The sequence below is a fragment of the Anomalospiza imberbis genome, chromosome 2 (genome assembly GCF_031753505.1).
Source record: "Anomalospiza imberbis isolate Cuckoo-Finch-1a 21T00152 chromosome 2, ASM3175350v1, whole genome shotgun sequence".
NCBI lineage: Eukaryota > Metazoa > Chordata > Aves > Passeriformes > Viduidae > Anomalospiza > Anomalospiza imberbis.
This window is the reverse complement of record NC_089682.1, coordinates 116,486,140-116,512,737: the sequence shown is the minus strand read 5'-3', so window position 1 is coordinate 116,512,737 and position 26,598 is coordinate 116,486,140. Positions and strand designations below refer to the sequence as shown.

The 26,598-nt window shown below is 41.1% G+C and overlaps 1 protein-coding gene across 3 annotated transcripts in view; it reads left to right on the top strand.

Annotated features, from left to right (window-relative positions):
- The window catches only part of AFF3 (ALF transcription elongation factor 3), a 321,802-nt gene that overhangs the window by 276,945 nt on the left and 18,259 nt on the right, over positions 1-26,598 (top strand). For all 3 annotated transcript variants that reach the window (XR_010996658.1, XM_068182739.1, XM_068182738.1), the window contains exons 11-15: positions 3,307-4,335; positions 5,575-5,699; positions 9,297-9,498; positions 12,053-12,180; positions 24,905-24,968. Coding sequence is in view for 2 of the 3 variants with exons in the window: in XM_068182739.1 (XP_068038840.1) it covers positions 3,307-4,335; positions 5,575-5,699; positions 9,297-9,498; positions 12,053-12,180; positions 24,905-24,968 (1,548 nt within the window). In the remaining variant the exon portion in view is untranslated. The remainder of the gene's footprint in view (positions 1-3,306; positions 4,336-5,574; positions 5,700-9,296; positions 9,499-12,052; positions 12,181-24,904; positions 24,969-26,598) is intronic.

Genomic DNA, 26,598 nt, shown 5'->3' with positions numbered 1-26,598 from the left:
CATAGAGTGACCCCATTGCACTGACATTGTTTAACAGCTCTTTATCCTAGAAAGCATCTCTGGATAACATTTTGACAAGTTTCTTTTTGGATGCGTGCCATTCATGCCTCTGGTTGCACTTGCAGCCTTGAAGAGATCTGAGATATATAGACATGCTGTGTGGGAGTCATCCCACCTAAATTTGCGCACTTCTCCTGTAGATACCTACGTCTGCTCACCACCTTAGCCTCCCCTTTACAGTCTGTGGAGAGGAAAAGACGTTTTTAGGGCCCAGCTCATCTGGCCTATTTCATATGTCTATTTCAAGAGGGAATTTTTCACACCCTAGAAGAGTAGCCCACTGACTGAAGAAGGAACTTGTTGACTAGCTGAGATATAGGTGTCTATGTTGTACAGATGAATCCACCCACAATATTTAAGGAAATGTATCACATCCTGTTTCTTCATGAAGCCTGGCACATGTGTATGTCTGTGGTATGTTGATCCCTGAAAGTATCTTAGTTTTGTTAAGTTTCCTGGCTTGAGTTTTCATGCCAAACCTATATTTAATTGCAAGTCAGCTGATCAACCTATATTTAATTGCAAATCAGCCGATCACAGACTGTTATTCCTATTACCAGTGCCCATCTGGACAGCAGTGGCTTTGCCCCATTTGAAAACTACCCAGTTCTCTAAAAGGCCCTAGGGGCGGCATATTTCCATGACATCAAAACCAATGAGCAGAGAGCATTTTGGTATCAGAATACCCTGGATATATATTCATATGTATTTCTATCCTTACGTGCTGCTGAAAACCTTCCAATTCAAGAAAACCAACTTTTCTTCCACAGAATGGTGTGTGAAGCAGACATTAGGGATTTTCTTTTTCTCCCACAAATAATTATAATTAGGCATGTATAATGGATGAGCAAAAATTTTCAAGTGAATTTTCCCAGTCCATTTTTTACCAGGCCTGCTACCTATTCCCAGCTGTCATGATTTGTTCTCTTGCAAGGTGCCTTCTTTTTTTTTTAATGTGATCTCAAAGTACAGTAATTTTCAGTTAGAACAATCAATTGAATAAATTACTTCCAAAAATGAACTGGCATCACTAATGTACACTGAGAATCTCAAATATTCATAAAATCTCAAATACTCAGTTTTAAAATTTGGATTTTTTAAATTTGGATTCTTTTAATTTACCTGATGGGCTGCAGACATTTTACTTTTATCAGATGCATCTCAAAAGATTTTTTTAGCAGACAGATCTTAGGGATTATTTTCAGAGGCCACAAGGATTTGAATTTTTATTTAACTAAACCTCAAAAGTGCACCGGAAACTCCTGACAAAACCAGTAGAGCTGGTAACACTGTTGATCCTTTTTATTAAACTTCGTAGTTGGCGGATAGGTTGGTAGGACTATAGGTATTGTGCCTAAATAGAAGACACACTACTCTAGGAAAGTCCTAGAGCACTTCCAGGTTATGACACTGGAGCATGTAATCACTCTTTTCTCCTGGTTACGGTGATCCCTTGAAATCCATGAGCCACCATTTTTAAGAATTACAAGATACATAAAGAGGCAGAATGGGATGTAACAGATGAATTGGAAGTTTTTTTGAACTTCCAAGAGACACTCTGACCTATACTTACGGGCAGAGGTGTATTTTTCCCCACGTGCTTCTGATGTATCTCCTTTTCTGAAATATACCTGAACAAAGGAAAGACTTCCATGTTTAGTGAATCTTTTATTATATATCCAGTAAATTCAGTATGTGCACAGTGAATGGCACCAAACAAATCTATATGTATCTTCAACAGCAATAAAAAAAAATGGTATTCACTTTTAGATAAAGAGTTAAGGGTTGCAAAAATACAGCTTCATCCAAGAGAAATATTGACCATCCATTTTCAAGATTTACAGCTCAGGAAAGAAATTCCTCATGTAAGGTATTAGGGAGTATGTTTTAAAAAGCATAAATGTAACCCAATCATGCAAACTTCCCATAGGTCTGGGCTAGCTCAGTAATGAGTAAATTAGATACTTTAGCTAGAAGGAATATTTTTATCATATGAATTCCAGTATCTAATTTTTTTGCTTATTTTAGGAGCCTTTGCTCCATGTAGAGTGCATGCAATCCTCAGTGGGTGATTCTGAAGGCGCCCTTGGCTGTTCAAGAAACTTGTGTTGCCCTCAGGCACCTACTTTAAATAAGAAGTAAGATACTCTTTTAAGTTAGAGACTGTGGATATTCTCTTTTGAGCAAACTTTCTTCCAAAGCACTGATGGTTTTCATGTTTGACTCATGACACAGTTTTTGATTATTCACATGCAATAGCCTAGTGAACCAAATATTGGTTCCATCTGAGGAAATTAGGAAATTTCTCGCTTTGGCTTTTGTGGGATTAGGTTATGGCAAGCCATCCACGCCATCATCTATTTCTTTTTGGGGTTTTTGCCTCTCCTCTTCATTTTATTACATTCAAATTACTGATGGCAAGAAACACTAGAAAACGGTCACAAATTGTTCAGAAATAACATTGTCTCAACTGTGGTTACATTTAAAATCATCATTATCCCACTTCTTACCCGTCCTAACACCATTATGTTTTAGATGCACTCTTATAACTTGACAGTGTTGTGACAGACATTAAAAGAAAAACTAACAGCCACACAGTGCTCACAAAATGAACCCTTGACAGCACCACCACACAACAAATATTTGTGGATTAAAATGTCCACAAATTAAAATTTGTGGATTAAAATGTCCAAATAATGTGGATTAAAAAAACAGTGTTAGGCAGGTTACATGAAGAGCCTGGTTAGCCCTCCAACTCCCTACCACATGCCACTTTGTATGCTTCTTAAATGCTTTCTGTATGGCATAGGACACAAAATACACATCCCTAGCCTTCCTGACAGGTATCCTCCCCTAGCCTCAGCTGTGCCCTGCCTTGTTTTCCTCCCTTCCTATCACCATTGCATTTTTTTCCTATTTGGAAACTTGGAAGTGTTTCCCGGTAGAGCCAATGGCAGTGCTGCTGTTGTGAATCACCCTTAGAAATGATGCATCACAGAAGCCCTTCTCCTTCTCATCTCCAAACCCCGTTCTGACACCAAAAACATGCCCGCTTGCAAGGCGTGAGCCCTGTCCTGCAACACAGGGCCGGTGCCAAGGGGTTGCTAGAGGCTGGGGTGGCTCTCGGGCCGAAGGAAAACTCCGTGGTGCCCGGAGGGATGCGACGGCTCGCTGTCCCAGAGGGAGCCCCGGGCTGGGGCAGCAGGGCCTCGGCACTAAGCTCGTTGCCGTCTGTTTCCCTTTCAGCCTGAGCCGCCCTCGTCCAACAAGTGGCAGCTGGACAAGTGGCTGAACAAAGTTACCCCTCACAAAGCACCCATCGTAACCCACCACGATGGCCCGGCGCTGGAAGCCCATGCCTACTACGGCCGCGTGAAGGTCGAGCGGCAGGAAGGACAGAAGAGCCCGGCTGAGGGCCCGGCCGAGCATCGCAGTGAGGAGAGCCGCACGGCCGCCGCCGCCGGGGACGGGCCGCGGCCCAGGACCGCCAACAAAGCGCCAGGCAGCAAGGGCAGCCGGCAGAAGTCACCCCTCGCTGCCGACGGCGGGCCGCCGAGGCGGGCAGCAGGGAAGAAGGCACCGCGGCGAGCCGAGAGGAACTCCGCCGGAGACGGGCCCCCCTGCCCCAGCGCAGAGGAGCTCCCCCGGAGCCACGGCTTCCCTGAAAGCGCTGCTGGCGAGGCGCCCAGGGCCCGGCCCGCCGGCGGCGGCTGCAGAGCGGGGCACCGCCGGGAGCCCCGCTCAGCCGCAGCTGGTGAGAAGCGTCGAGCCCGAGGGCCGAGCAAAACGGCGCCCAAATCCAAGGAGTTCATCGAGACCGAGTCTTCGTCCTCATCGTCCTCCTCCGATTCAGGCTCTGAGTCGGAGCGGGAGGAGCGCCCGCTGCCCAAGGCGCCAGCGGCAGCCGGGCCTGAGCCGCGGGGTGCCAAGGACGCGGGGACCGGCTCCGCCAGCAAACCCCACGGCGGCTGCAGTGCCTTTGGCTCTGTTAATGCCAGGACTAGTAGTGAAATAGCAAAGGAGCTGGAGGAACAGTTTTACACCCTGGTTCCTTTCGGTAGGAATGAGCTCCTGTCTCCTCTGAAAGACAGTGATGAGGTAAAGTCGCTGTGGGTCAACATTGACTTGGCTCTTTTGTCCAGGATTCCAGAGCGTTTGCCCGAAGAACCGCTGGCCATGAGCGCCGGAGCAAACCAGGCGGCCAGCTTCCCGCAGGGTAGTAGTGCTGAGCCCCCCGCAGAGAAGGGTTTACCGAAATCTAGAAGGAAACGCAAGGTGAGATGCTGGGGAAGCGATCACGGGGGGTAGGGCAGCCTCCAGCAAGTGGGAGGCTAACACCGCTTGCACCCACGTCCAGTGCTCGATGGCAGCATCTTCTCCAGACTGGCCTTTCAGAGCTGGGGTTCCCTGCTTTCCACGTAGGGACTGGCCAAACCCCAGAGGAAATGCCAGCCCTGAAGATGATGAAATTCCTGGCCTCGAGGGATCACAGCTCCTTGAAGACAGCATTGATTGCTGTGTGTGTGCCTTTGCGTGCCTTAGTGAAGGCACTGCCTTTATAGTAGCATAATTTTCTCTCCTGAGGCTTCTCTCAAAACCTGAGTATTTGGAAATGATGCTCAGGTCAGCAAAGGGGCAGCTGTCTGCTGCCTCGTCATAGCCGACACAGTATCGCTGTGAGGAAGAGGCAGCACCTTCTTTCCCTTCTGACTGTCAGCAAGAGGCAAGCCCTTCAGGCACAGCAGGGAGCCCTGGCTTTGTGAGGGATGCATTCGCAGACCTGGGACCTGAGTGGTTCTGGCTCCTGGCTCCCTCGCACCCTGGTGGCCCCGTTTTGCCTTGGGGCTGGAGGTGTAGGAGCAGGACCATCGTCTGTTGGCTGCCCCCAGCTCAGCAGCACTGTCACAGCGCTTGGGGGGGCACAGACCTCTGCTCACATCCACCCTTCTGCCCTGCTTCTCCCACTCACTTCCTGGTGCCAAGGGGAAAGCCCCCTCCACTCCATGGCCAAAGCTGTCCACCGAGCAGGCTTTCTGGTCTGTTTGTACCAATCTGACTCCAAAAGTCATTCTGAACTGGAATCACCATCTGCTCAATTTCTGAACACTTTTGCTGTGCAGCCAATCATCTGTTGCCCTCTAAGCTACTGTATGTGTGCAGATGGATCTGTATATTTTTGAGGACCATTTTTCTAAAGCAGTCTTCCATATTGTTTTCCTTTCTTCATTTTTTTGTTCTTCTTTTATTAGTATCTGAAAGGTGGAAACCCTGGTTCAAGTGGGGAAATGGTGGAAACCAGATTTTATATTGTACCCCTTTTACATGCTGCCTCTTTAGATTTTATTTTTTATGACATGGACCAGTTGTCTCTGATCCTTGTTAGCTATATACTCAAACAAAGTATTATCATTTGTAACAAAATGACAGAAAATACCAGTCCCTGACTTATTGAAATATTTTTTGATCTGTAGTAAATCCAAACCATAAGAAATTATTACTTTTTTCTTCACTCAGTGTGAGAATGAGGAAGAGTGCAGAGACATCAAGAAGACTCACTTAGAGCAGGAGAGTTCTTCAAGATCAGTTGCCTCTGCCCAAAGCATCACAACAGCAAATCACTGCAATATGAATGAAAACAGGTAAGCTTTTTCCTTCTTAGTTACCACTGAATCATACAACTAGTTGGAGTTTATTGCCAGGTGTTACTTTTTCCTTTAGTAGGATTTTTTAAATTATTGCATTTTATGTTGAAAAATTAACTGCTGCTGTCTCTGTTCTTCTGGTTTAATGATGAAAATAGTAGCTCCTGACACATTCATGTACTTGCATTTTTGTGCTCTTGCACAAAGAAGTTGTGAGCTCAAGTATGAGGCTCATGGAACAAGTAATTATAGCTAGAGCACTGTGATTGTCCAGGACATATTCCCTAACACTGTGTTGTAGGCTGCAATTCACAAATACAACCATCCTATAGCCCTTTCTTTACTTAGACTTTCTTTACTTTCTTTACTTACAAGTTTCAAGCTTTACGTTTGACTGTATAAATAGAATTATGTATCAGCTCTGTGGAAAAGATTAAAAAATATATTCATAACTATGCCTGCAATACTCAGCTCCAGAATATATTTGAGAATCAGTATTTTTGAGATAACCAGCATTCCATCCTGTGTAATTAGTAAGTATTCCAGGACAAGGAATTTAAGACTTTTTAAAAAGTGAGATTTTCGGAGGATATAGGGCATGAAACAAAAGATGAGTATTTAGCATTCACTGGCATGGTTTTTGCACACAGTGCCCTATCAGTGTCAGAGCAATCACACTTGAGTTTCTCTAGGGGCTTCCAGCAGTCAAACTTAAACATGCACGGTTTCAGAGTTCAGCTGCATGCTGCTTGGTACATGCTGGTTATCAGTTTTTTGGTTTTTTTAAAGTTATTTTTCTGGTAGTATCAGAAAAATCAGTACTTCTTGAGGTGAAACTGCTACAAAATAAGAAAATATTTGTATTTATTGTAGTAGACTTTTCTATTGTACACATTTTTTATGAGATTGTCATTAATACTAGAAAAAAATCATTAAGAAAACTGATATATATAGCGTTTATTAAAAAATATGCATTCAATTTCTTTGTCCTGACATGTCACATACATTTCATAAAGTGAAAACAATGCCCAGAACAGTTCCTTTCTTGTGTGTGGCTGCATGCAGACATGCCGTTCCTGTTACCCCAGTGTCATATGTTTTATGTTGCATTAATTTTCAGATAGTAGCATGGGTGCCATAGCTTGCTGTGTTACAGGGTTAATTCTGTGCTTCCTGGAAGCAAGACAATAATTTGTGTTTTTCTTGAAATTATATTCAGTACATCCAGTAGCAACTGTGTGTTAGAGGAGCAAAGAGATTCTGAAATGTACAGTTGCCTCCTAGTTCCTACAGTCGCCTCCTGGTTTGCTCTGCTTCCAAGACATTTCTTTGGATTGTGCCACAGTGTCAGACATGATATCAAATGCTGGTATTCCCACAGCTGAGGAAGAGCTACTGAGGCTGTAGCTAAACCAGCAGTGCAGATATCAGGACCTCCTTGTCCTCTTGCAACCAACATCTGCTACTGCTAGCACATCCCCTCTCCAGTTATACCATGCCTTTGAGGTTCTCCTGTAAATATACTCAAGAAACTTGTTCAAAACCAAAACTATTTCTTCTTTCCTTATCCTTATCCTTTTCCATTTTCTTTTCCCTCTTCTTTACCTTTTCCTTCTTCTTCATTTTCTTCTTCTTTTTCTTCTTTTGCTCTTCCTTTCTCTTTTCCTTTTCTTTTTTTCTTTTTCTCCTCCTGTCTCTTTTACTTATCCTTTTTATTTTTCTCTTTTATCTTTCTTTTTCTCTGGCTTTTTCCTTCTTTTATTTTGGGTTTTTTTTTTTGACAGAGGAGTAGTATTCATCTCCCATTAAAGCCACCCAGGAAGTTTTGGCAGCACAGCTGAGGGCTGGTAGCAATGAGAGGAGCAAGATCACCTTTAGCCATAAGCATTTTCTACTGTGGAATTACAGTATGAGAGGCAGAGTAAGTAAGGGCTTGTTTGACAAGAAAGGCTGCAGGCTCAGAGATACCCCAAATATCTTGCACCAATATCAGATCCACAGTCTGCCCAGTCCCAGCAGATCACAGCTCTGACAGTCCTCTGCTGCAAGTTGTCCTGCATAGCCTCTCAGTATAAGATGTGCTGCTGCACTTCGCCTGCTCACACTATGTTTAGGCCCCACTCAGTGACCAAAGGCCATGTAGGAAGTGTGCAGCACAAGCAGAAATTTCAGCCATTCCTCACAAGTTCAGGGCTAAGCTTTTGAGGGTTGGGTATACTTCCAAAGAGCCGTGGCTTCCCTTGGATGCTTTGGGCCCACACTTTGACAGTGATGTATAAACATGGGTTGCCAAAGCATGGGTTTGTGTTTGAAAGGAGGAAAAGAAATGACAGCATCAGCCTGCACATTCAGCATTGTGCTAAAGATCTTTTTTTCTTAGGGGGAGAAGAAGGGCACAGTTGTCTATCTTTCACACTCTGGGTCTTGCTTTCGTAAACACCAATTGATCATTAAAGCAAAACAGTTGATATGGTGTTTTAGAGGTACTGTGCCATGTGAAACAGTAAAGGTTCTGAATTACAATTCATGGCTTCTTTTACAGCTACTTTTTAAAGACTTGCCAGATAAATGGACAAATGTATGATAAGAGCACATTTAATTAGCTCCGTTCCCTGAAATTATGTGCAGAAATGAAGTACAGTTTTTACTGTATTCTTTTTTGCGATTCCATTAAGTGTATATTGTCTGATACAGTAACTATAAAGAAGTGAGAATTGTCCATAAAAAGTAATAGGCTGAATAAAGGGTAATGTGACAGGGAAAGGTATAGTGTTAAAATTGTCTTTCTGACCTTAATCGCAGTTTTAGTCTTAATGCCAACTATCTTCTTAAAAAAACTTGCATTCTTTGTGTGTTGTTTTAAGATTTTCAGCTAAATATTTTCTTCAAATTAGTGCATCTGAAGTTTATTTCTGGGCATATTTATATGGTGTCTGACTTCTCATCCAAAACTTCTCCCAAGTAAATGAAAGCTGAAAATACTGTCTGTGTTACAGCTTTCTGCTTTAGAAGATAGAGCAGCTCACATTTCTCTGTGTCTACTGTTTGCATATGTTTCCTTTTGTCTGCATTATCAGCCTATCTTTCTTTGTCTTAAAAATCTGTATTTGATTAGTATAAACACTGCTACCAAAGGCTGGGCACTGAGTACAAAGACAAGCCAGTCATCTTTAAACACATTTCCTGTTTTAGTTCACATATGGTTTTATTGCCATGGCTTATAAATTGTCACCTGTAATGGTGAAATAGGGCTCCATAACCTCAACTTACACTTCAGAGCCTAATCTTCGTCTCCAGCTATCCCTTAAGAAATGGTGAGCAAGTAGCCATTTATCTCTGGTTTTTTTTTCAAGTACTCTGATGCAGACTTTATATTAACTCCAGAATGACAATTTGCCTTGAAGGGAAAGAGAAGAAACATGATACAAATTTGTAAATGAACTCTTGGTCCCAATACTGTAAGCTCGTTTCCAGATACCAATAGACTTTATCCTGCCAGCAGGTTTTAAATTCAAAGTTTTGGTAATATATAAAACATTTACCTTTCTCAAAGCCAGCTTTGTGACACTCCATTACTGTAATTTCCATTTCCAGCTTGGCAATACCAATAAATAAAAATGAGAAAATGCTTCGGTCACCCATCTCTCCCCTCTCTGATGCATCAAAACACAAATATTCCAACGATGATTTAACTTCCTCCAGCAGACCTAATGGCAGCAGTCTATTACCTTCAATCTCCTCCAGCAAAAAACATAAGGGTGAAATCCAGTCGCAGCCACATCCTGGGGACCTCAACGTAAGTGTATGCTGTTGTTCACAATATAAAGCTTAGCAGTATATTTTCCACTTTGTATTGCAGTCTGTGATAGTTTTGCAGAACGTTATGCAAAAAACTAAAAAAAATGTAATAATGAATGTTATTTTCTAAGTTCAGCTTCTCTGGTTTGGAGTTTAGCAAGGCATAGAAGAAAGGAAAGAAGGCAGGCTGTAAAACAAGCAAATAGCAAAGGCTACATAAGCAAAAGGTAAAAGCTAATGGTCCAAAACGAATGGCTTTAGGCCTCCAGAGCATTGCTTGGGCATGATGCAAGCCCCCTGTTCATATGCATAAGGCCCCTACTGTAGCAGGGCTCACTCAGCCACTGCCTAGCCGGGGTGTGCCTGCAGACAAATTCTTCTATTTGTCTTAGAACAAACTTCTTCAGGTTCTACTTATACCAGTGACATCTTGGCACCAGCCTCACAACCGAGTTCCATCAGAGCTGTATTCATATCCTTATCAGAGAGTTGCTCCCACTGAGTGTGCCCAGAGCATTCTTCCAGATCAGGCTGTACTACAACTCTGCATTGTGGTGTAACATTGAGGCTGCACTGCGACACGCCGCCTTCAGAGCACAGAGAGAGAGGAGTAGATGCTCCCCCATTTCTGCAGGAGTTCTGTGATTAGAATGCTGGAGTGAAGAGCCTGTTAGCTCTTTTAATTGAAGGAATTGCCATCTCTCTCTCATCTCATCTTTCAAAATCATACCCTACCCTCCAGCCTACAGACACTGAGAGTAGATGATCAGGGGCAGACTACTGTCACCTGCTGCCCCTGACACTGTTCTGCTTTGTGTGAAATACCTAGAAGAAGCAATCTGGATACCATCATCTTGATGCTCACTGCAATAGCATCTAGAGAAGCTGTTAAGGCACTCTGCTGCCCATGCTCCTCTCCTTGCTCCAAAAGCTATTAATGTTTTTTATTCTGTATCTATTTTCTGTGTTTGTTATTTGATACAAAAGAGGCTTCAAAATCCTAAATATTAATGCCTAAGCAACTAGGAAAACAAGCTATCTGAATTGCAGCAGTGGCCTCTTCCAGCAATTTTTGCTGTGGGGATAAGTGGCCCCCTTGTATCTGTCAAGCATATATGTTTATACTTCTTTTTTTTTTTTTTTTTTGAGAGCAAAGGAGGAACTAGTAAATGTAATCTTAATTTTGGACATGTTTTCAAAAACAGGTTAGCATAAATTGTGTTTTCCAAGAATATCTCACAGATGCTTTTGGTAAATTGAAAAAAAAATTACATAAAATATTCCAGTAAAAAGTCCTTTAACATATTATAGTTATTCATTTATTTTTCATTAATTAAATGTAAAGTTTTAAACATTTTAACTTCCAGATCATAAATTTAGAAGTTTATAACCCATTCAGAATTATAATTATGATTCTTCACTGGGTATCTTGAAAATAATTTAAATTCCTTCTCAGGCAAATGTGCTGGAAATCAAAAGTAAAAGGTGATTGCTTTATGATCCACACCCTTAGCAAATGCATTTCACTGAGATTTTCTGCATAGCCTAGCAATGCACCATTTGGTCAACATTTAACAACCTTTGCAATAAAATTCTTATGTATCTGGTTATTCATCTGAAAACTTCAGCCTGATGAGCTGATCTGGATGTGCCATATAGAAGATGAGAGCTCATGAACTATAAATGTTAAACTTAGCTTTGTTTTATCCCATCTTCCCATCTGGCATCCAACTGGCAGGCCGAAGTGGTCCTTCAAATATCTGTGAGAAACTGCAAGCAAAGCTCATCCACAGTGGGCATTTATCCGTTTGAGCTTTCTTTCCCATGTCCCTGGTGCCTTTCTGCCGGTCACCTGACATTGGAACAGCATCTTTTGGCAGTGGTTATCAAACAAAAACCACCTGGGGCCCTCTGTTTCGCTCCGTACGAGTGCACGGTAGCCTCCAGAGCAGGTCACTTGGTGGGATGAAGGTGCTCAGGAGGCCACAGGAAGAACAGGGCTGCAGCTGAGGGAGTGCATGAGACCCTGCCAAAAGACATGTGCTTCCACTGCAGCAGAGAAGAGATCTTTCAAGCTGATTAGGGGAGCTCTGGAGCACAAAGAAACCTGGACTACAAATTCATACAGCACAGGCACATCACCAGTGTAGCATGAAACAAGTCAAACATGAGCCGTGCTCTGCTAAGCAAGGCACAATGCTTGGTTGGCAGCTGAAGGCAAGAGGGATAACTTAATCTTCTAAATGACAACAGATCTATTCTTTAATAATTTCACTTACTGTATTTCAGAGTACTTTGATAGTTACTAAGAGTCTAGCCCAGTTTCTGCTGTGTATCATATTGAAACTCAAACCCTTTACAAAGTGCTCTGAGCAATATCTTTGAATTTGTGGCCATCAGTGTCAGGACACTTACACATACTCCCTGCTGAAATAGCAGGAAAATTAACTTCCAACTTACATCGCAATGAAAAGACTCTCTGGTTTTTGTTACTTGGGTTTTTTAAGTTATTAGCCAATTCCTAAATGTCTTATCTCCTGTTTGTTGTCTAGAAAGCAATTCACATCAATTCAGAAAATGTTCTTCTCTGCAATAAACCACAGTTCCAAACAGAGCCTTGGCCACCTCTGTCCACCACACCCAGGGACTGCAGAAGAACAAAGCTTATCTTTGATGAAATGTGAGTACATATGACTTTAAAATAAAGAAAAAATGGCATTTAAAGAGAGAAAAATACAATTTGTCCAACAGGAACTGAGACATTGCCTGCAGTGTTACAGTAATACTTACTATACATTGAGAAATGAATGAGAAATACTATATAAAACCTTAATTTTTCATCATAAATTAAGTTTCTAACCACAGAGTAGTAGAATGTATAGAATCATGGAGTCATAGCATGGTTTGAGTTTAAAGGTACCTTAGAGATCACTGAGTGCCAATTCCACTCCGTTGGAAGGGCTGCCACCCACTAGACCAGGTTTCTCAAAGCCCCACTCAACCTGTCCTGGAACACTTACAGGTACGAGTAACTCCACAACTTCTCTGGGCAATCTGTTCCCGTACTTCACCTCACAGTAAAAAATTTCTTCCTAACAGCTAATCTAAACCTACAGTCTTTCAGTTTTGAGTCATTCCCACTTGTCACTGCAAGCCCTTGTCAAAAGTCCCTGATCATCAGGGAGCAGTGAGGACTGGCTGTTCCCTAAAGGACAGGGAGGCAAGAGTCAGAATGCAGAATGCAGCTGGCAGGAGTCCAGTCCCACAACACCCAAGCAGAATGAGCAGGGCAAGCCTGAGGCTGGAGTCATCCCTGCCTCCCTGAGCCTTGACAGCTGCTGCTGTCATGGCTACTTCTGCTCAGCTAAAGCTATCACAAAGGCAGGGGGAACAGGAAGCAGCGATGGTTAGCCTGAGTGTCTGGAGGGATACCTGGCCCTCCCCACTTGCACTTCATTCTTCACATGTCCCTCTTCTTAAAATAATTTAAGCTTGGAACTGTCGTTATTTTTGGTAAAGGAAAAAAGCTGGTTTGTCCCCAAGGTCATTTAGGACATAGTATTATTTAGTGAATATAATGGTGAAACTGAAGATTGAAATCCTACTATCTAGAAAACCCAGATTTTTTTGACTGGTAATGTTATGGCCTGCAAATACTGATACTTGTTTCTGGGTAGTGTAGAAAAGGTTCTGTTCAAGGTATGCCTCAAACTGCCTACAGCTCTGAGCTGTGTGACCTTGACATATTTTTAATATTTCCAGACTTTCACCCATGACATCTCAAACTCCTTTATACTAAAGGAAACCCTGGGATAACAAACAACCTGGTTTCCTAAGGAACTGCTTTCTACCAAAATTGTGATTTTTAATTTTTATTATTATTACTATTGTTGTTATGCTTGTTCACACTATCTGGTCTCAAGGTTAACTAGAGAAACAGCAACCTCTCATAAAAAGAAACCATATTTCCTGCTAAAAGGTATAAATAATTCCTGTGGGCTTCAAAAGGATGTAACTGGTTTGTATCTCAAGAAAAGAGGACTGGTGAGATTCATTTTTGTGCATATTCGTGGCAGTCATAAGCAGATGTAAGCTGAATAAATGTGATCAGTTTTTCCGCCTCTTTTGGAGAAAACTCTCCTGTGTATATATCCTTATTCACCCTCTTTCTCCACCTCCCTCCATGTTTTTAACTCTCCTGGTACACTTATTCAACAATCTCCATTGAGGAAACATGAAACTGTTTATAAGTACTACCTAACTCTTCATATCTCTTAAAATATTCTATCATCTATAATTTACTTGCAGCTGCTCAATTTTTTTCTGCAGTTTAAACATGTACTACAAGGCAGAAAGGTGTCAGAGTGTCTGATAAAAGTCAAAATTGTAGGATGTGCTCATCTCTGGATTAGAAAAAATCATAGAAACAGTTACAACAAAACTATTGTGTCTTCATCTGATTTTCCCTCAAGCTGCTGACAAAACAAAAAAAGGGGACTGGTTTGTTCTGTTTTTCCCTTAGGATATAGTCATAGGAGATCTGCTTTGGTCACCATCTCTATCATCTGAGGCTTTTATCAACAGCTTTCTCCATTAGTGTTACAAGTGATTCCTCTGGCAAGCATCTCCAATAAAACTGTTTCATCTTTTCAGAGAAAGATACAATTAAACTGTTCATGTGTAGTGCCTTCCATGTAGAATATCCCCAAGCAACTTGTAGACCACTAAAACAAAGTTTAAAAAGGCAAAAAAGGTAAAACACAGAAGCAAATATGTTCTAATTTGGCCTTAAAAGCCAGAAACAGTTAAATGCCAGTTGTGTGAACTAGAGGAGGGAGCTTGTCAAGTACTACAGCTGTCATCTTGTAGCTGGGATACACCACCAGAATACCAGCTACACTGGATCTTCATTCTGAAATTCCTGTGCAGAGGAGTCACTGAAATGTAGCAGATTAGACTGGCTGCAAATGTTAAATGTCAACAAATTTGACTCAGATGTTAGAAGGATCAAATTAAATATGGCAGCCAGTGCCTTTCAAATTTGTATAGCAGCACAGCAGAGGATTTGAAGAAATGCAATACGGTAGGTCTGAATTATGTAGTAATCCTAATGGCAGCATTTGTCCTAAATGATGCCTATGAAGTATTTCATCTCGTAATCCATGAAGTTCTGAATTACTGTAATCCAGCCATGGCTTTAAAGTCTTAATTTTAATCAGACTCTAAAGTTTTAAAGAAACTAAATCCCTTATATTTGATTTAAAACAACAACTAATTTTTTTTGACCAGTCAGTGTCTCTTTACTGTATTCTCAATTTATTTTCTCCAGATCATTGACAACAGCTGTCACTAGCAATAAATTGGAACACAAGTAGGTCAGTAAAAAGTATATCTTGCTTGGCAGAGTGCTGTATACACATACACTGCAGTACAGCAGTAAATATAGCTAACAGTCTTCAAAAGTCTCCTTCCCCTGGTTTGCCATTGTTTGCTGACAAATCTGAATATACTTAGAGGTACCCAGCATGCCACATGTGTCAATGATATCAATGCTGTGTCCAGTAGTAATTTTTAGTAAGATTTCCTGGATTTTTGGTGACTTCTGACTCCATGAAGAGAACATTCTCAAAGCTACATAATAATGCTTGAAGCCATATTGAGTCCTTCTGTAATTTCACTGAATAACAGAATTCCCAATAACTGCATTTAGGAACAAAGTCTGTTGTCCTTGAAGTGCTAGGCATAGACATCCTGTGGGTGCCCAAGGGCACCCTCAAAATACTGCTTGTGTAGTGTAAAAAAATAGCAGAGTGTACCCCACTTCCCATCTTTCCTTATAACTAAATCAGAATATGCTTCTTGGGATTACTTTTTTACTTGAATTTTGAGTTATAATTTCAAACTTGGGGTGTGGTTTTTCTTCACTTACGCTTTTTTTCTTTTTTTCTTGCCTCATAGGAGCAAGATAATGCATCTTCTACAGCATTTGTTTTAAGTTAATATTTTGTTGAATTTCTCTTCCACCTTTATGGGTTTAGGTGCTACAGACAGTCATCAGCTAGACATTGTCTAAGGGACATATCTTGCAGTGAGATAGAATTCCTGTGTTTGCCAAACAGTAGACCATATACCCAGAAAATATTCATCTGTAAAGGTGTTATGCATAGAGCTTATGATAATAACTTCCTGATGCATATCTTTGTTTTAACTTGAACTGTCTCATTTTCAAGTGTCTCGGTCTTCTTTTCCTTGTTATTCCTCCTCAGAGTGGAAAGGAAAAAGTGTTCTTAGGTTGTGACTCATACATCTGGAAGTGATCTTACTTGAATTGTTCAAAATGCCTTAAGGATTAGTGGAGTATTTAAAGGTATTTTTGTAGTGTTGAACACATCCTGAGGAGCACTGTTCAGGAATGGAGTGGCTCCTCTGTCTTCTCATCAGCAATCTAGAGAATAACTAGTCAGACGAACTCCTTACAAATTCCCAAGCTTACTGTGGACTGCTTTCTTGGCTTTAGGTTTCTTTCTTTTGGTTTCTTGGCTTTAGGGGATTTCAGGACTTCATCTGACCCACCCAGTCTTCCTCTCCCTCCCTTTTTACGTATGGCACTGAATTTCTCACAGGTATGCTGACCATGAGAAAATAACATTAGACATGCCAGACACTGCCTGCCCTGATTAGATAATTTAGCTGCCTGCTCTCTGCAAGGTCACCTTTAAAGGGACTGTTTATGAGGGCTTGTTTTGGTGGGAAACAAATGCTTCATCAGCTCTAGCAGGAGGTTTCCATAGGGTATCGAATTTTTAGCCACTAGTCCCTGTCATCAAAGGAAAGACAGAACTGTGGACCTCTTTTGAGCTTAGCTACATCCCTGTCCCTCCTCTGCTCCTGTAGGCAAGTGGTTCAGCAGGCTTATGTTTATATGATTAAACTGTCTTCACTCCTCAAAACAAAGAACATTGACTGTCTCCTGAGAATAGTCCTTAGCCTGTGCTGTCCCCAAGCTGTGCCCAGGCATTGTCTGACCTCAAAACTATGCCAGGGATAATATTAGCAATTACACTGCGTGGATGATCAAATGATAAAGCTGGTATCCTTGCCCTCCTTATTTCACTTGCACAGGCATAGCCAAGGAATGAATGGTTATATTGACAGACTCAGGTCTGAAATAGTCTCTGAATATTTTGCTACTGATAAAAGAGAATTTGTTTGTATCAATTAATTTTAATGTAGCTTTTTCTTACCCTGCAGTCCACTTCAGTCAATATCTTCAGTCCACTGTAAATCATAACAGTAAGCAAGACAAGGGTTCAGCAAACACTCCTCCAGGTTCCAGAAGCAGAAATTAATTTCACAGATGGGAGAGAACAGTCTCTTCCACCGGTCTCTCCCAGTCTTTCCTCACCTCTGCACGGTGAGCCATGAGCAGATGTCTGCATTGAATAACAACGACAGTCCAAACCCTGCAGCTCTTTGAGTAGTCTAAGTCTCACACTGAATATGAGGAAGTCTCATCTAACTCCCCATTGTTTTTGCTGTTCTACCACATCTCTGGTTCTTGTCAGAGTTTGTTTCCCTTAGGTTTTGTTTCTCTGCTAATATCTACAAGTCCATCGCAGTGTAACTGGGGGTTTGTCTGCTTGTGCTGGATCACAGAATGGTGTGGGTTTTCGTCACGCTCAGTGCCAGGATTCATGGATGGGCTGTGGAAAAGATAGTCTAATGCCTCTATCTGAGGTTTAATTCCCAAGACAGCTTTGCTGTCCTTGTGCCAGTGGAAAAAAACTTTACATATATTTGAAGAATGTGCTTCAAGTCCATTTTTAACAATATAGTTACCCAGAAGTTTCCCTTTTAGAAGAGAAGGCTCACTGCAGTTGCCCAAGGGTAATTGCCCTGTGATTCCTCAAGGATGCATTAGAGCTTTCCTGATCATTCTTTCAACATATAAAGGATATTTTCATCTTCCAGTGATGATGAACCACTCTGGCAAATAATCATAATCTCTTTAGAGAATCACAGGTAGACCGTTCAAACTGATTTTTACCCTGGGAATACCCTGTTCATTTTGAGAACCAACAACAAGTCATGGAGCTGGAGAGGGGCTGTGATAATTTAACACACATGAGGAACATCAATGCCCAAAATCCTTATCAGATGTCTTCCTGGTCTTTAGTGCCTGGTTATGATTTCTTTCAAATCCTGTGATTACTGAAGTGTCTTAGGCTCCACGGGACAGGATCCCTGGATAGGGTCTTTGTTTCAGGATTACCTGCTTCTTTCAGCATAGTCACCCCATTCACTGACCAGGCTTCACACGTACTCTCATCCAACGGTTTCACCCACCTTGTCTTCTCCCTCATCAGAGCTGGAAACATCGGAGCTGGCTGCCAGTTGTACCCTCTCCCAGAAAGGTCTTTCTGCCTTCACTTTACAGACTCTTCTTGAGAATTCAAGGTGTCATTTTGTGGCATTTTAAATCAAAATAGATCTGGACTGTTGTGGTCCCACCCTGTCTCTGTAGGACTGATTATAAAGGCTGTCACTCTAACTGAAATTAGCTTCATTCAGAACATCTATTTAACATACACTGAAAGAGACAAAATTGTAGTTTATCTGCAAGCACATAGTGTTTTCTGCCTCTGCTTTTAAAACAGGAACTCAAGTTCCTATTGTGAATATTTGTTTCATTCCTCTCTCTTCACTTGTACACTTTGCCCTTGTGTGTTTTAGTCTAGATATTGATTTCACATGGATATCTTTAAGTCATGAATGTGGGTCATACACAGGAATTTGTATTAGATTTTGACTCTTTCTCATGTTCTTCTGTATTTCATTATGCTGACATTGGTTAGTCAGGGGGATTTTGCATTTTTGCCAAAATAGGGGTCCCCACTTATTTTTATACTTCTGCATTTCATTTCCGTTAGATGCCGGGCTTTAATTTTGTCTGCTATTACTCCCTCTCCAGGTATCTGTGCTATTCATCTATTCATCCTATCTAAGCTATGGACCTTGTTATACTAAACCCAACAAGATAGTAGTTGTGTAGTTGTGTGATTGGGTAAATTTTTCTCACATTTTGGCCCAACTCCAGTCAGATCCTTTGTTCCTATCTTTCTGAAATGCCTATAGTACTATTATTTAAAGTTCAATATTTATCTCCTGGCCTTCTCCACTCTCATGCTCCTCTGCTGAACTTCCAGGCTTGCTGGGTCTGCCAGAGTGACCATGAGGCTTCCACAGAGCCTGGTACCCACTTTGGCAATGCCATGGGCTCTCTGCCAGCCTGTGTGCCACTATGTGTGCCATGCCTCAGACACAGCATTGCCACATCCCATAAAAAAGCATTTATTTTAAGTGGTGGAATGGGCAGGAGGCTATGATCTATCAGGGGAGAGCACTATTTTGTATAGTAACATCTGCTGAGCTCTATCATTCACCCCAAAGATGAACACCCTTATCTATGACCCAGCATGTCAGACAAGCTCCTGACACATCCTGTTATGAGACAGCACATAGGCTGTGTACACCTGCCTTTCACATTACATGGTTTTCCTGCTCTTACAGGATTTTCTTTTCCTCCTGGACTGAAAGTTCAGGGCATACTGGCACACCTTCAAAACTGCTTGTGGGTTCACCCTGGCTAGCCAATTTCTTCTGATTTGCCCCTAGCTCCGATCATATTTTAAAGTTGCTCATTTTGCTGTTCTACTCCTTTCCAACGCATTCATTTTTTAGGGTTTAGATTACTAAAGTTGTGAAACTGCTTCTATATTTAGAGTGATGATTTAAGCTGCTTTTACTACATGCAATTGTTGTACACTGAGGAAGCACTAGCTTGTTTTTTTTACAACACTTCAGCACTATTATCTCTGAAGGGTATTAAAATATGCACTTGGCTGCATTTATGATGTTTAATTGAACTTTTATTAGGTTTTTTTAATGTATCCTCATAAAGCACCATACAACAGTAAGAAATAATGTACAAGTGGTAGATTATGTAAATGAAGCAGAAAATGCTATAGTTTAGTATTTAGTTCATATAAAATATAAAAATTAGATTAAAAACGTGGTTTTGAATGCAGTATAATTAAAATTGTATATTGGAGTCTAAGCTACACCATACTCTGTAAATACCAGTGGCTGCTCTGAATTCCAAGGAGATTTTGCAGGAGATGCTGATAAATTACTGTACAAAGTAAGGCTTTTATTGATTCACTTTGTTTGATTCTCTTCCCTTTTTTTATTGCATGAGTTTACATTTTTGCAATTATCCGCTAAACTGGAGTAAATTAAATTCAGAGGAGGCCGCAGAAGACAAAGGTGGCAGAGATGCACTGTAATGGCATGGAGCTAAATAGGATGAGAGAAAAGCACACAGACAGGCATTCACCTGGGTAGTGGTAACACCACACTTAGGAGCTCAACAGCCTGGAAATTCTGAAAGGCTGCTTCTGGCAGAGGAGTAATTACAATGCCGGCAGCCATCTCACCTCACGCTGGGATCCCGCGCAACATAACAAGCAGTGGATATGCTGTCCTTCCTGCTGGTTTTCAACAAGCTCCCAGGGAAAGCGGTGCCAAGGCGAGTGAGAGAAATACTGGACAGTAGTGGATTGTTTGATAAATTTCATCCTGGATTCAGCCACAGCCATGCTACTGAGGCTGCCCCTTGTCAAAGTCATAAATGGTTTGAATGCCACTGCTGAAAAGGAAGCCTGGCCTTGTTTGTACTATCAGATCTAGCCGTGGGGGGGTTGTTCTGTAAAAGGCTGGATTCTGTTGCAGTGCCTAGGTGACTGCCTAGTGTTGACTGAGAATGCGTTGAAATCGTTCCAGCGGTACTTGATTGCTTTCCCCAATCAACAGAGTAGGGTAAATTCTCCTCGAGAGCAGCCAGTTTCACATAATGACACTTGATCCCAGGGAGAATTCACCAGCGGCCTGACTTAGTTGGCTCTAATGCTTTACGCTCTTTCTCTTGCCATTCAGAGAGATATATGAGATGCATTAGAGCAGTGTATTAGAACTCCTTTTTGGCTTTGTTGAAGACAACTATATTTCTAAAAGTACCAACAATCAGATATTCAGAAACAAAAGATTTTCTTGTGCAGTTTAATAGAGATAAAACATTTGTTTCTACCTGTTAATTTGAAGTCAGACTTCTTTTTATTTTTTTTTTAACAAGAGGTCTGAATTCTGTTTGTAAATCTGGAGTGAAAGTGCTGATGCCTATAGATTCATACAGTTGTAACTAACTTAAGAGGAGAATCTGACCCAGTTGTCTAAAAACCAGAAGTGACTGAATAAGTTTCCTTGCAACTTCAGTTTACATTCATGACCAGTAAACATAAAGAGTCTCCAATGCTGCTTCTGCTGCTCACAGGCACTCCAGTTCAACCCGTACCTGGTACCAGAAATTCGTTTATTCTCTTGGTTCTCTGGCTGTGGCAAGGATGTGAACTGCAGGGGGTTTGAAATTTTTTCCTGTTCTCTCATTTCTCAGGCTATAGTAAGGCTGTGATCTGCAGGGAGGTTGCAAAGCTGAGACCAAAGACCTGAAAAGGGTTTTAGCCACAGATCCTTCTGAATCTCATCAGTGGGAAAACACATTTGCTTTTCCTCAAGATACCTCTCTTCAACAACATATAGTATCTGAAATTAGCATCCAGTGAGATTACCTGTAAAGTCTCCAATCTGAGATTATCACCAACATAACTAAATAGGTCAAGCTGCAGAGGAGGTTTGTGTGGACCTTCATATTTGTAGCAGACATGGGTTCTTGGTCACTGTAACTTCAGAGTCTGTAAAATCAGAATATGACTAACAAACTTCATAGATAAAAAATGTGCAGTATGCAAAAGAGCTATCCAGAAGAATCAATTTATGCATCAGTTTTCTCATGTGTCTGCATATGTCCGTGAGCTCAGGCAACCTCTTACTTCAAGGAGCCCATAAAATAGGGTGTTTTTCTTATTTTTTTAATTCATGACATAATAATTTAAACTAGTATACTGAATTTAAAAAGACAGATTATGTTCATGAGCAGTGGGAACCGAAACAAAACTGAACTTGAAACCTTTATCTCTCATAAAAGAAACCCTAGTAAATAATTAAATTAAGCACCCTTTTTGTTACTAAATGATACAAAAACATACATTGAATCTATTAGATATTTCAGCTTCCCGTTTTCACCTAACATGCACATTAGTTATCTGAATAGAAAGGCCATTAACATGTAGCAATAAATTGAAGAATAGTATTTCATAGGTGGCATAAAGACATCAGAATTTGACTTGGCATGTTTATTAACACTACTGAACAAGTTCTGTTTAAGAAGCTAATAAAAATTATAACCTATCCATTTTTTCCCAATGCATCTTAATTTCTGTTAGGCATGCCCTGATTTTTAAATCAATCTTGTATTTTTCCTATGGAAATACCTAAACATTCACATGGAGAATATATTTATGCTTTGCTTTAAAATGGCATCTTAATAGCTTATTTTTTTATATTAGATTTTGCAAGCAGCTAAGTACAAACCAATGGCTTCAGTTTCTGTGTTAGGCTTAAACATCCCATAGCAAGGCCCTCAATGCAAGTCTTCTTGGTTCAGGAATGTTCATGTCTCCTGCTAATAACTTCATTGCTAATCATAACTGAGGAAAACAAATCCTGCTGCAAGTTGAAAACCATTTTACAATTAACATATAAATAAGTCGACCATAATTACATTGTGTTACCTCACTTGTTTTTACAGCCTCTTACCGTGCTTCAGACAAGACAATTAGGCATATGGTGCTGGCTGATATATAGGAGGGAATGCTGGAGAGGATGTATTTTAACAACCTGAGTTTTACAGGCTCATGTAAAAGTTCATCACTTTCATCACTTCAGAGAGATGAGACTTGCTTTGTTCTACTTGGCTTTGTTTTTTGAGTTTTCATAGTAAACCATCTTCCCTAGGTCATTGCACATGACAAAGAGAGACAGAACATTTTTTTAAGAATGCTTTCAGTGTTTCTGAAAGCATAGCATCAAGCTAAGACTGTTTCAATGTGTAATATTTTATAACTGACCAAGACCAGTTTCAGATGGTTCTTCTTATTAAGAATGTCTTCTGGGACATAGGACGTATTTGCATTGGCAATAGATTATGAGATACTAGGACACAAATCTGTCTAGTTCCCTTTCTGACCTAATAGGTAGAGTAAGCTGGGGTGAAATGTCACTCTGTAGGAGAATATTTAAAAGCAAGTTGGAACAAAGGAACTGCTTTTCATATCTACAAGGTTTTTAAGACAGAAATCATTCTAAATTAGCCAGACTTTGAATTTCATTTCTACCTAGGTATATTTAGCCTTTCTTCTCTTCAAAATAAGGTTGACTAACTTCCTCTGATGCAACTAAATGTCCTTAAAACTGTGTGCACATAAGTACAAAGAAACAGACTGAGTAAATAGCCTTATGTTCTTGAGGTTGTATGGCTGCCCTCTTCTGTCATGAGGTTCCCCCATGTTCCCACTTACCTCAGTTATGGATCTGAGCATGTTCTTAACTGCTATCAGCACCAATGTTTTACTCATTCATTCCACTTCACTTTTTAGATCCGCATCTTCTCTGACACAAAACATTTTGTTGAATACATGTGCTCAGAAATCCCAATTTCAAGAAAAAAAAAGTTAGGAATATGAATTTTTTGGGCTGGGATAGTCTCAAGGCCTTTTCTTCCTCTCACCCCACACCTCCAGGAGGGAGGCTGGGGTTGCACAAGGAGTTGGGAGGGGACACAGCTGGGAGAGCTGACCCCTGCTGACCGCACCATGGTGTCATGCTCGGCATATAAAGCTGAGAGAAGGAGGAGGAAGGGGTGAATATTTGGAGTGATGGCATTTGTCTGCCCAAGTCACTGTTAATCACATTGAAACCCTGCTTTCCATGTGATGGCCAACACCTGCCTGCCCATGGGAAGTGGTGGATGAATTCCTTGTTCTACTTTGATTTATCTGTTAGTCTGTCTTTATATGTGCAAGTTTTCTTAGTTTACTCTCCTGATTCTCTCTCCCATCCCACGGGAGGGAAGTGAGTGAGTGAGTGAGTGAGTGAGTGAGTGAGTGGAGCTGAGCTGCCTGTTGGAGTTAACATACAACAGATTGCTGAGCGGCAATAATAACATATCGTTTACAACACCAAGCTCTTAAAAGCATGAGTAGTAAAAACATCAGAGTTCATACTCCAAATACTCAGGAATATCTCGTTTTCTTGAAATGAGGACAAGGGAATGACGCTCTAACCAATACTAAGAAATTTTTTTTTCACGTCTAAACTTCCCTCTCTGAGAGAGACAAGGATGTAGTAACCACAGTACAAGCTAAGAAGAACCAGGACATATTTTAGCTGAGTAGAAAGGTCACCTCCTACGTATATGAGACAGGAAGAATCTGCAGGGTCAGGAAATGTGAAGACTTTTATGAGAGACAATGACTGAAGATGCAAGGTTATGGTCTGAAATGACACAGCAAATGGCTGTTCTCCACAGTGACTTATAAAGGTGCCATAGGGAGAGCTTCTGGGAGGAGATGAAGAAATTGGCTTCAGCCATGAGGAGCTCACTGACACAGTGACAAGGAGACATCAGTTGGTTTCCAGTTTGAATTAGAGTGGATAAATCTGTTTACAAATGCACTTGTGAATTTCAGGACGGAAACAAGTTGAATTTGTGCCCTACAGTCATTAGGTCAGGTAGGTTAAGGAAGGGATGGAATCTCCCAGATCTGTTTGAGGAGAAATCAATGGAGAAATTGGCACGAGGAATGCCAGTGGAATTGCAGCAGGTGGCCCAGCACTGAGTCAGAGATGAACTCCAGGAAGCAAAAGTAAACAGTACTCAGCATGCTTACAGATAAGAGGGACGAGAGCGAGATGTAGCTGTGGAGGCAAGCAGGTTCAATGTGTGTTTTCAAAGTGGAGAGATTAAACACACACTTGTTTTGAGAGGAAGGAGAAGCCAAGGCAAATAACAATGTGCATAGAGGAATAGAAAAAGAGGTAAGCAGGCACCAGGAGGAGGAGAAGACAGAGTATCTTTTTCTGCTTAACGCATGTATCCATTTTGCAGATCTGAACTGCACTAATTTGGGAAGCAGTTTATATAATCCATAAAAATGCATTTTATTAGCCTTTCTTTACTTGAATCACTGACTTCTAAAGAACGAAAACAGCCATAAATGCTATTGTCTCCACAGGCAGAAATTTGAAAATAGAAGATGCATGGTTACACGATAAGTGTATTTTCTTCATAAAAAATGTTTGCAAATCAGGCTTAAAATAAAGGAAAAATAACCTTAAAATATTCTGCACTTCAGAAAATAATAAAATGTCTTCTTATTTTCCCCTGGTAGACCACGCAATGCAGATTACTTTATGCAGGAAGCTAAACGGAAGAAGCATAAAGCAGATGCAATGGTGAGAACATTTTCTTTCCACTTACATTGCTCCAAATAATTTTTGTAATGCAGTTTCTTCATCAGTGCAGTATTGCTGGGGTAATTATAAAATCTATTATAAGGATGGCTAGGCTTGTTAAATTAAGAAATGTTTATATAATCAAATGTTCATAGCCCAATAAACTATGACTTTACAAATAATGACTTACTGAGATAAAGGCCTGGCTAAATAAAACTTTCCATTTATCCCTTTGCTTTAATTAGTAACTATAGTAATGGAGGCTGTGTAAAGGATCCACATACCTATCTTCTCAGCTTAACTAGCTGGCTAGGTCCTATAATTGCATCTCCCTCCAAATTTGGTCTGGTAGCTGAGGTACTTGCACTTTTTTTTAAAGAGCTTTGGCTTTTCAGTGCCAAAAGAATCCTGGTTTCATGGCAGATGTTTCCCAACATAATCAGAAGCACACAAAGAATTTTTGTAACCCTAGAGGAACACATAGCACACACACAAACAGATTCTTCAGCTTGGGTTTGACCTGCCTAAAAATGTAGCCAGAAAGAAAAAGGGGAATCTGAGGTTATATGGAGCACTGAAGAGATGCTTGTCTTTCCAAACAAATGGGTGCAAAATATGCAGTGCTGCAGCAGAGCTCTGCTTTGCTGTCCCTCAGTTCTCTGCAAGGCTGTGTTCATCCAGTGCCACAGATAAGCCAGAACAACATGAGGTCTTTGGGATGGCAGTATATGGAGTGGGACCCTGCATTAGGGTGGCTGTGTTGCTGGTGGGGGTAGCTGCATTCCTGTCTTGCTCTGTCAAGTGTCTATCTCAGATAGACACTTTGCTGTCATACCATCAGGAAAGAAGAAAGGTTTTTCTCAGCTGTGCAGAATGTAGAAAGGCCAAGGAAGCAGAAGCAGGTCCTTAATTTAGAACACTAACACTGAATTTTACACTCTACCTGAGTTTATTAGCACAAATTTCTATGGTTTATTCAGTTCCATATTACTCTAAAGTGAGTCTTAAAATCAGGAAATATTGTTCAGAAGTACAAATGGTGCATTTTAGTGTGTTCCTTTAAACAGAATGGAAAGGATCACTTAATATGCAAAGGAAATTCTTAGCCTGGAGAGAAATGTTTTTATGGTAGACTCCCAGAAAGCGGAGTTGCAAGCATTATTCTCTGTGGTGCCACAAGTTTGCTGCATGAAAGTCACCTGGGCCTGGTTTAAATAGCTTTCTGTCAGTATCAGGTGGTTTAAATATCCTCCACATTCAGCTTTCCTACATAGTGGACCAGCACCTTATTTACACCTTGTGAACAGCCCTTTGCAGGTGCTTCCTCTCCCTCCCTGGCTGTGTAGGCATCCTGGGGAAAATGCCATATTGCCAAAGTGCCTCCAGGCACTTTGAATCACCTTGCTGGGCTCAACACCTCCTACTTTGGCACTGCGCTACCTGACACAGGCACTCACAGTGAGCAGCTTGAAAATTACTCTAAGTCTCTCTGCTCCTCAGTCCCCCATCTGTGAAATTGGGATAATAGCACTTCCACCCGCACTGGAGCATCAGGGGGAGAAATATAATAAAAAGTTTGTGAAGTTCTCTGGTATGATCGCAGTGGGAGCCATATAAGAACCTAAAATAG